The sequence below is a fragment of the Notamacropus eugenii genome, chromosome 4 (genome assembly GCF_028372415.1).
Source record: "Notamacropus eugenii isolate mMacEug1 chromosome 4, mMacEug1.pri_v2, whole genome shotgun sequence".
In the NCBI taxonomy this organism is placed as follows: Eukaryota; Metazoa; Chordata; class Mammalia; order Diprotodontia; family Macropodidae; genus Notamacropus; species Notamacropus eugenii.
Genome location: NC_092875.1, coordinates 51,446,989 through 51,456,120, shown reverse-complemented (window position 1 = coordinate 51,456,120; position 9,132 = coordinate 51,446,989). Strand labels below are relative to the sequence as shown.

General features: G+C 42.8%; 1 protein-coding gene across 2 annotated transcripts; it reads right to left on the bottom strand.

The window, feature by feature from the left end:
• Positions 1-1,012: 1,012 nt before the first annotated feature.
• MCEMP1 (mast cell expressed membrane protein 1) lies at positions 1,013-8,437 on the bottom strand. Of its 2 annotated transcripts, XM_072600885.1 has the most exons (7): positions 8,346-8,437; positions 7,292-7,399; positions 3,983-4,114; positions 3,459-3,509; positions 2,813-2,926; positions 2,470-2,544; positions 1,013-2,362 (listed from the first exon to the last, which is right to left on the bottom strand). In XM_072600885.1, exons 1-7 carry the CDS (start codon positions 8,422-8,424, stop codon positions 2,334-2,336), a joined length of 588 nt encoding a protein of 195 aa, XP_072456986.1. In that variant the 5' UTR covers positions 8,425-8,437; the 3' UTR covers positions 1,013-2,333. The 2 variants fall into 2 exon arrangements, with proteins under 2 accessions (XP_072456986.1, XP_072456987.1); XM_072600886.1 differs by lacking the exon at positions 2,813-2,926.
• Positions 8,438-9,132: the final 695 nt, after the last annotated feature.

Below are 9,132 nucleotides of genomic sequence, written 5' to 3'. Positions count from 1 at the left end.
TGATGCCTTATTATATTACTAGATCACATGGCTGTTAGTAATGAACTGTCAAATTGTATACACTGTCTCACACACACACACACACACACACACACATATCTAGATATAAGGGCCAGCTATGTAGCACCATGTATAGAGCACCCTACCTGGAGTCCAAAAGTCCAGGTGAGTTCACAAGCTGCCTAAGATTCTTACTAACTGTGACACTCCTGGTAAGTCATTTAGCCTCTGTCTGACTCAGTTTCCCCATCTGTAAAATGGGGATAATAGTAACACTTACCTCCCAGGGCTGTCTCAAGGGTGAAATGAGATAATTTTCATAAAGTGCTTCCCAAATCTCAAAGTACCATGTAAATGCCGAGTGTTATTGTTACATATATTGGTTAGTTTTGCTGAGCTGCATTTTCAGCCACTTTCCTTTTTATTCTGTTACAAAGGATAGTTTGGGGGGAGGGGAGGAAAGAGGGATGTATTCAGAAAGGGAGATGTAAAAACAACTTTAAAAACATCAATAAAATTCCTTTTTTTTTTTAAAGAAAAAACAGTGAATTGCCGGATTTTATGAATGGAGTGGGGTATGGAAATGAATACTTGATGAGAACAATTTTGTATTTATGATAACTATGGGCCATATTCCAGAACATAGGAGCTAGATTTCTGTTGGACCTAGGGACCAACCAGACAATAACTGGCACTGAAGAAAACACAAGCAATGAGAGGGGGCGTAGTCTAGAGATAGGTAGCCACAGTGCCATCTGATGGCCAAACTGTGTACTACATACCATTATCCACAATTTAAGTATGTAGTACTGGGCAGTTTGCTGTTTTCTGAAATAGTAGAGGGGAACTAGGGTGTTCCCACCAATCTCTCCTCATAAGCTGTAAGGGCACAATCTTAGGGTGTTTTTTTCTCCTCCCCTTCCTGAACCTCTTCTAAATTTAGGCACACACACACGTATACACCCCACTCATTCAATACAAATAAGTAAAATAGAGAACATTTACATGCCCCAAAATTTGCAATATCCTTTATGTATGTTATCGCATTTGATCTTCACAGCCATCCTGGGAAGCAGGTGTCAACTTTTTACACATAAGTAAACTGAGACTAAGGGGGTTAAATAATTTGCCCTCCATCACAGGGCTGGAAAGGGTCCGAAGCAGAATTCAAGCTTGGGTCTTCGTAACTCTGAGTCCAATACTTTATACACCACTGTAAACTATCTTTCAATGGATGAATGAACAACTTGCCCATAGTCACACAACTAGATAGATAGAGGGCTCTAAAGATCGCTACAGGAATGTAACAAATATAGGGACAGATAGGTGGTATAGTAAATAGAGAGCTGAGTCTAGAGTCAAAAATCCAGCCTCAGACACTTCATACCCATGTCACCTTGGGCAAGTCACTTAAATGCTGTCTGACTCAATTTCATCAGCTGTAAAATACAGATGATATTAACAGGTCCTCCCTGCCCTTGCCACAGGACCAGGCCCTCTTCTCTTCTTGAAGAGGAGGAGGAGGAGGAGAGCTCCATAGTTCCTTACTGGTTATATGTTACAGGTTCCCCATTGTTCTCTGAGCCATCTAGTCATTTAGTAAATAGCCTAGAAACTGTAATGTGTGTGTGTTGTTCATTTGCATTTATAGAGGGAGTTTCTGTACTGAGGAATTCCTCCACCAATGAAATCAAAGGTCCAGACCAAAAAGAAAATATTATATAGTAATGATTTTACATTTTAAAATGTAAGATGTATATAGACATCTAAGCCAAGTTTGGATGATGGCGAGATATTATCGGGAAGTGATAAAAACAAAACATAGAAATAAAAAATATTTTAAAGAAAATTTTAAAATCTGAATCAAACCCATCGGAATCAAGGGCCCCGCTGAGCTACCAGGAAACCCCTGGGTATCGGTATTCATCCATCTCTCTTTTCTTCCTCCAGGGCCTACCTGAGAGACAAGTGCTTTAGTATAAAGGAGACTTCTGGGACCAACCAGCATGACCTTACACCTGGAGGTGGCCTCTGCCCTGCTCTCCTACACACTCATCCCTTCTTGTAAATATTCATACACTGAAAGACACACATGGACATACCCAATATAGTTATACACACTGAGGCACACTTGGTATAAACATGTAAACATGAACCTGGGAAAGCACACACTAACGGGAGAGGGAATGATGTCCAGAGTCTGACTTTTCTCTTTTTCTTTGAGAATCTTAAATCATGTTACATACTGTTCAAAAGCACCCAAACACACCCAGATCACATGAGAGAAACTGAGACCAGAGAGATCTGGCCTCCAGATGAAAGACTGATCTTCTTTAGCCGGTTGACGCAGTGGAACTTGGTCCTGGGAGGGAGGAAGACATAAGATCAGGCTCTACATTACATGCCCTTGGGAGTCATCTCTTACACTTCCTTCCCCCACCCTGCATAAGGGATTTCTGCCCACTTAACCTGCTTTTTGAGCCATCTCCAGTTTTTTCACTTGAGTATTCAAAGCATTCAGCATCAGGGTGTTGCTTAACAGCTCTGCAAAAGAGAAGATGGAGAGAAGACCCTAGAGCCAGATATAAAACCCTTCACCCTCTCTTCCCAAAGCTTTCTATTCCAGAGATATACCTCTCCCAGAGATATCTCCGCCAGAGCCCCATTACTCAATCAAGACCCTCCTTTTCCCCCTAACCTCTGGGGACCCTTATCTCTCCCCTCATCAGAAATGGGCAGTTCCACGCCATCTACTCCATTCCCCACCTTCATTCACCCTCACCCAGCACTGGGTGCTGAAGGATAGGAATACCTGCTTTAATTTGTTTCACCTTCTTATCACAAGCATCACTGACTGTCTTTATTCTAATAATCTTTGTCTCCAGTTCCTGCGTATTATCCTGTTCCTTCTGGAGGATACCAGAGACTAAGAGATCCAAAAAGAGACATTCATTCATTCATTCTTTCATTCAACAAATATTTAAATCCCTCCAAAGTAGTAGGCACTGTGCTAGTCAATGAGGATATAAAGACCAAAGCAGACAGTCTCTACCCTCAGGGGACTCACATTCTTGTTGGGAGAAGACAACACAGACACAGATAAATAAATGCGAAATACATAAATATCGAATGAGAAACTGAGCTCAAAATATTTTGCAAATCATGTTTCATATAAATGTTAGCATTATTATGGGAAATAAGTAAAACAAAAAGAGAGGAAAAATATAGAGGAAAGAGAGACAGAGACACAGAGGAGGAGAGACAGAGAGAGAGAACATTTTTTAGAACAAGGAAGTCCCAGAGGGAAAAGAGAGAGGTGATGCACTAACCTTTGCCCCCTCTTTCCCAAATGCCCAGGGATTAATTCTGCCCTGTGCTCAGGGCTGACTTTTCCCCACAGTTCTCCTGTGCCTCTCCTAGACTCACAACTTCCCCCCACCTCAGTTCCTCCACCTTACCATTCCACAGCTCGCTGTTCATACTCATCAGCTTCTCGGAAAAATCAGAGCCTGGAGAGAAAAAATAAAGGAGAGGGTAAGCCTGGGATTCAGCCTGGAGTTGATCAGGGGAAGAGGTGAAGGAATAAGGGGAGTGGGGTAAGGAAATAGAGATAGAGAAATGGGGATAGAAACATCAAAGCATGGGGACAGAGAGAGAGAAATGGAAAAAAAAAAGTGGGAAAGAATTAGAAAGAGGGTGAGAAAGAGACAGAAAGAAGAAAAGTCAGAAAGAAAAGACAGGAGAAGAATTGGAGTGGGTGAAGGACTGGAAGGGCAATGGTTAGGGCCTGGGAGAAGGTATGAGGTAGGATCAGGTAAGTGTAGTATGGGGTCTGGATAGGATAATGGAGGGGTCTGGACTGGAGGAAATGACAGAACAGAGAGGATGCCAGGCCCAGGTATGGGCATGTGGAGCCATGCCCCTCTCTTCTCCACTTTCCCCTTTACCACCCCTCCCTCACACACACACCCCTCACACTCACCTTTTACCACCACCAGAGACAACAGGACAATGCACAGCAGGAAACACAGAGCCAGGAGGAGGTAAAGACACACAATAGATTTGTGCACCAAGGAGAGTCCTGAGGAATTGCTTGGAGCTGAAGCAGCAGGGGCTGAGGATGAGAGAGACCCAGTTGAGTGACCTCTGGAAGGAACCACTTTTGCCAACAAGTGAGCAACAAGTCAAGAGAGAGTATTCCAACCTAATCCCTGAGCAGGAACTGCTTGGAAAGCAGTTCTTTCTCATCCCTAGACCTGGGCCCCTCCCCACCCCTCTTCATCATTCATAACTGAAGGAGGACCTTGTGAAATTCTGAGGAGAAAAGGTTTGGGACTTGTCATCATTGTCTTCCCCAGAATCACCTAAACCTCACAAGCTGGAGCCAAGAACCCACTGGATGTTGTGAGGAAAGCAGATTCAAGGTTTTACAAAGAAGCCAGCAGGAAATATACACCATACTTTTTTTAAAACATTAGTAAGTTTTATTTTTAATTTATGAAATAAAACAAGGGTTTCTATAATATAGTACAATAAAAAAGATGACTGCACATGAAGCTGCAAATCCACTATGTACAACTTGATACTCTTTTCAAATATACAACAAAATTATCATGGAAATTTATTTTTTTTCTTCTCCCTCCCCCTGCCCTAGAGATGGCTACCGTTGTATACAAAAAGGTACATTATATGTGTGCATGTATATGTATGCATGTGTATATTATGTATATATGCATGTATATATACACGTATACACATTTTTACATGTTATGTGTATACGTGTATATATATAAAATTATTCTACACTTATTTTATTTATCAGTATACCATACTTGAGAGGGACTTCCTTAAGATGATCTTAAGAAGTTATGAGATATCTATCCCTTGCTAAGTAAGCTCCTTGAGGTCAGGAACTTTTCTTTTTTCATATTTGTATCACCAGTGCTTAACAGAGTCCTGGCACATAGTAGGTGTTTAATAAAGGGGTATTGACTATTGTTTATTGACTAAATATGCCCTCTAACTTTGATCCCACTTTCCCTTTAACTCTGTATGTATGTACTTGTGGAAAAGTCTGTCACAGCCTTTGAGGGAAAGATTTGTACCAACTATTTGTATCAAACTATGTTTGATATACATAGTAAAATAGCCCTTTCTAAAAGCCAAGGTGGTAAACACACTGGTAGAAACTGGCAAACTATAGCACTAGAAAAATACATTCCTGTCCCTCAGCGCAAACCCTAAGAACCCTGAGGGGATATAAAAAGATGAAGCTAGTGAGTAGAAATAGGGTTGGAGGCGATGCCTCAGGCATTATGTTAATATTCGTTGAATGAATGAATGAGTCTCATAATGGTTTCCTCCATTATGATGGATGAACTACTCTCCAACAAATTTGGTTTACTTAGTTTGCCTGACCAGACCATTCACACTATCTATTTGCCTTTTGTCACACTAGTCCCTGAATCCAAAATGGCCTGCCCCTCTCTCTTCATCTATGGGATTCTTACCAGTTCTCTAACCTGTAAACATCCTCAACTCAGGAGTAGCCTCCTTCTGGAAACCTCCTCAAACACAGCTGAAAAGCATCTCTCCCTTCTCAGTTTCCCCTCTGCTCTTTTTCTGGACCTCTCCATCAGTTCCAGAGGTGCTAGTGCTCCTGAACACCCCATGTACTACCGATGTTGTAAATCCCCAAACTGAGAATCAATTATTTGGTCCATGTTGGCTGAATCCAAGAATGAAGAAATTAGTCTGGCACTAATACCTTCTGTGTATTCTGTGCTTTAACTAAAATGGACAGCTCTTTGCTCCCTTGAACACAGCCCCTCTCCCCACTCTGGCTTCCACTTTTCTGCCTTTGTTCCCACTAGCCATAGTCACCCTCGCCCTCTCGAATTCCTAGCCAGCCTTTAGACTCCAACTCCAACGCCCCTTCTAGAAAGCCTTCCTTGACTTCTCCCTTCCTTTGCACTGATTTCACTTCCCTACCAACTGTATTTACTTGTTTTTTGTGCCTTCTTCTATTAGGTTGTAAGCTCCTTGAAAAGAATACATGTATTTTTGGACCCCTCCATATCCTGCACAGGGTCTTTTACATAATGGGTAACTGTATGTCCAAAGCATTACCTATCTTTCCCTCTAAACCCTGCTCTCCTCCTAGTGTCCCTATTTCTGTTGGACACTACCCTTCTTCTAGTCTTCTAGGTTTGAAAGCTCAGCCATGCTCAACCCTTCCATCTCCCTGCCTCATAGGATCACCAAATCATAGAGTGCAACATCTCATTTTACAGATGAGGAAACTGAGGCTGAAAAGGCTAGGTAATTTGCCCAAAGTCGGAGCTAACAAGTGTCTGAGGCAGGATTTGAACCCAAATCTTCCTAGGGCTTATCTCTTCTAGCTTCACATCTCCCACATTCCTCCTCTGTGCTCAACCATCTACCACTTCAGTTTAGAGTTTTATCACCTCTCCTGGGCTATAGCAATAGCCTTCTAGTTGCTTTCCCTGACTCACATCTTTCCCTACTCTATTCCAACCCCCACACAACTGCCCCAAGGAGTTTTTCTTGAAGTACAGATCTGATCATGTTACACCCCCTCCCCACCCGCTCAAGAACCTCCAAGGGCTCCCTATTACCTCCAAGACCAAATCTAAACTCCTCTGTCTAAACTCCCTTTACAGTCTGGCTCTAGCCTACCCAGGTTTATCCTGTTTTTGCATTCTACATTCCAGCTAAACTTGCTGTTTGTCCAGGACATGTCCTCTCCAGTCTTCATGCCAGAAATACACTCCCCTCCACACTTCTGCCTCTCAGAATTCCTAGCTTTCTTTTGAAACTCAGCTCAAATGCCACCTCCTCCTACAACAGGTCTTTCTGGATTCCTACCCCTCATCCCAGCTCCTAGTGCCCTTGCCTTGCTCTCAGAAATTATTTCTGTATTATTTTCATTCTTTAAATATGTATCTATTAAGCAACTACTTACTATGTGCTAAGACCTGAGCTTGGTCCTGGGGATACAAAACAAAACACTAACCTCAAGGACCTTACATTCTACTGGGGAAACATGTACACATACACAGAAATACAAAACATATAGGAAGTCTGTGTCTATGTTCTCCCGCCTCCACCAATAAAATATAATCTCCCTGAGGGCAGGGCTGTTCTGTTTTTGCCTACAGTCCTAAGTAGTATTGTCCCTCCCATGGTGAGCCATGTCCTTAGCTGAGCCTGAGCTTGAGACCAGCAGAGTTGTAGCAGAGTGAGACAAGGAGCAAGGAACTTTCCTTACCCCACTGGATGGACATCGATTGTTGTTCCACAGAACCATTCTGTTTCCTTGCAATCACAGAGATGTTCTCATAGTCAGGGTCATCCTCCTCTCTAAATCTTTGGGCACCTGGAGGGACCAGACAAAGGCTTCAGAGGTCCAAAGAGCCAAGGCATCGTGTTCCTCAGCACCAGATCCCTCTTGTCATCTACTTGAAGAACCTGAGCATCCCACCAAGATTCAGAAGCTTCACTAACGAAGCCTGTTGCCCAAGACAAAAGGAATGTGGACTCGTGATATAGAACAACATACATTTTTCAGACACAACCAACAAATGAATTTGATTTGCTTGACTGTGTATATTTGTTACCAGGACTTGGTTTTCTTTTTTTAAGCTGGAGATGGGGAATTGGAGGCAAGGGGGTGGGAACCAGTGACAGAGTCATCAGAAAGAAAAAGGAAAAGTGGTTCATTGAAGCATTTTTTAAATGCAAGGGAGAGAACAGAAGGAAGGCCAGAAGAAAACCCAGACAAGCAGAACGGCTTTGAAAGTTACATGTTGACTTCATTAATTACTTAAAAGGAAAAGCAAAAAGTACAAAGTGGGAATTTGGGGTTTATGAACAATGCTCTTTTCTATGTTCTGCTTTGTATACGGAAATGTTCGTTTTATTTGGTGTTTCTGAAGTTCAGAATGCAAATATTTTTTAAAGGAACATGGACATCATGAGTTCCAGAACCCTCCTCTCTCTCTCCCCATCGAGCTTCAAATCTCTCCTACCTAAAATGCCTTCTCTCTGGCATCCTGGGTCCCATCTTACTCCCCGATTCTGGAAGAAATGAACCAGGGGCTTAGATTAGAGCAGACTAAAGGGAAGATCTCTGGGTACCTGCATGTAACCAACAGAGGTATCTGAAGAAGGCAGAGACAGGCAGATGCACCCTCAAGCATGCAAGGGCCCAGCCTCCTGGCCTTAGGTTTCCCCCTTCTCTATCCCTTCAGAGTCACAACTCCAAGGAGACTTCTCCTGTCCTTACCACCACCACCGCCCCTACTTTCGCTTACTGGTATTACCTGCTGGGGCCTCTTTCTTCTTGGTTCTCTTCTTGGGGGCCGACCCTTGATTTACATAAATATCAACTGTCCCTTCCATGGTCCTGGCATCAACTGATCTTTCCTCCTTTGCCCTACTCACTCTCTCACTTCTCCCCACCCACACAGTCACAGGAGATGGTGTCAGAGGATGGATGGAGCAATCGTTCAGGATGTCTTCTGGGGAGGAGGAGAAGAAAGAAGAAAATCTTAGACTCTCAGGGCTAAGAAGAAGCCTCTGAGGCTTCTTTATCTGAATGGGAGACCTTCTACAAGATCCCTGATAAATGACTCTGCAGACTGTCATGAGCAGGTTGGGGAACTCACTTCTTTTCGAAGCACTTTGGGATGATTTTAAGAACTAGAAAGTTATTCATCTGCCTCTCTACAACTTTCCCTCATTGTTCCTGGTTCTGCCCCTGGAGCCAGCAGAATAAATCCTACAGACCCAAGAGATCATATAATATAGAGGTAGAAGGTACCTTCGAAACTGTCTGAGAGTCCAATTCTCTCATTTCACAGATGAGAAAGCTGAGTCCCACAGAAAGAAAGAAACTAATTTAAGGTCCTACAAACAAATACTTGAAGGCAACTATCATGTTCCCCTAAGTCTTTTCTTCTCCTCACTATACATCCTCAATCCCTTCAATCAATCCACAGATAGCACGATCTCTAGGCTCATCACCACCTCAGTCACTTTCCTCCAGATATACTCTAGTTTGTCAAAGTCCTCCCTAAAATGTGGCTTTCAAAACTGAGCTTAATCAGT

Coding starts and splice junctions, on each gene's coding strand:
- MCEMP1 (XM_072600885.1), bottom strand. CDS start 8,424: ATGGAAGGGACAGTTGATATTTATGTAAATCAAGGGTCGGCCCCCAAG. Junction 4,115..7,291: donor ATCGATGTCCATCCAGTGGG/GTAAGGAAAGTT, acceptor TCTCATCCTCAG/CCCCTGCTGCTTCAGCTCCA. Junction 2,545..2,812: donor GGTGAAACAAATTAAAGCAG/GTATTCCTATCC, acceptor TCTCTTTTGCAG/AGCTGTTAAGCAACACCCTG.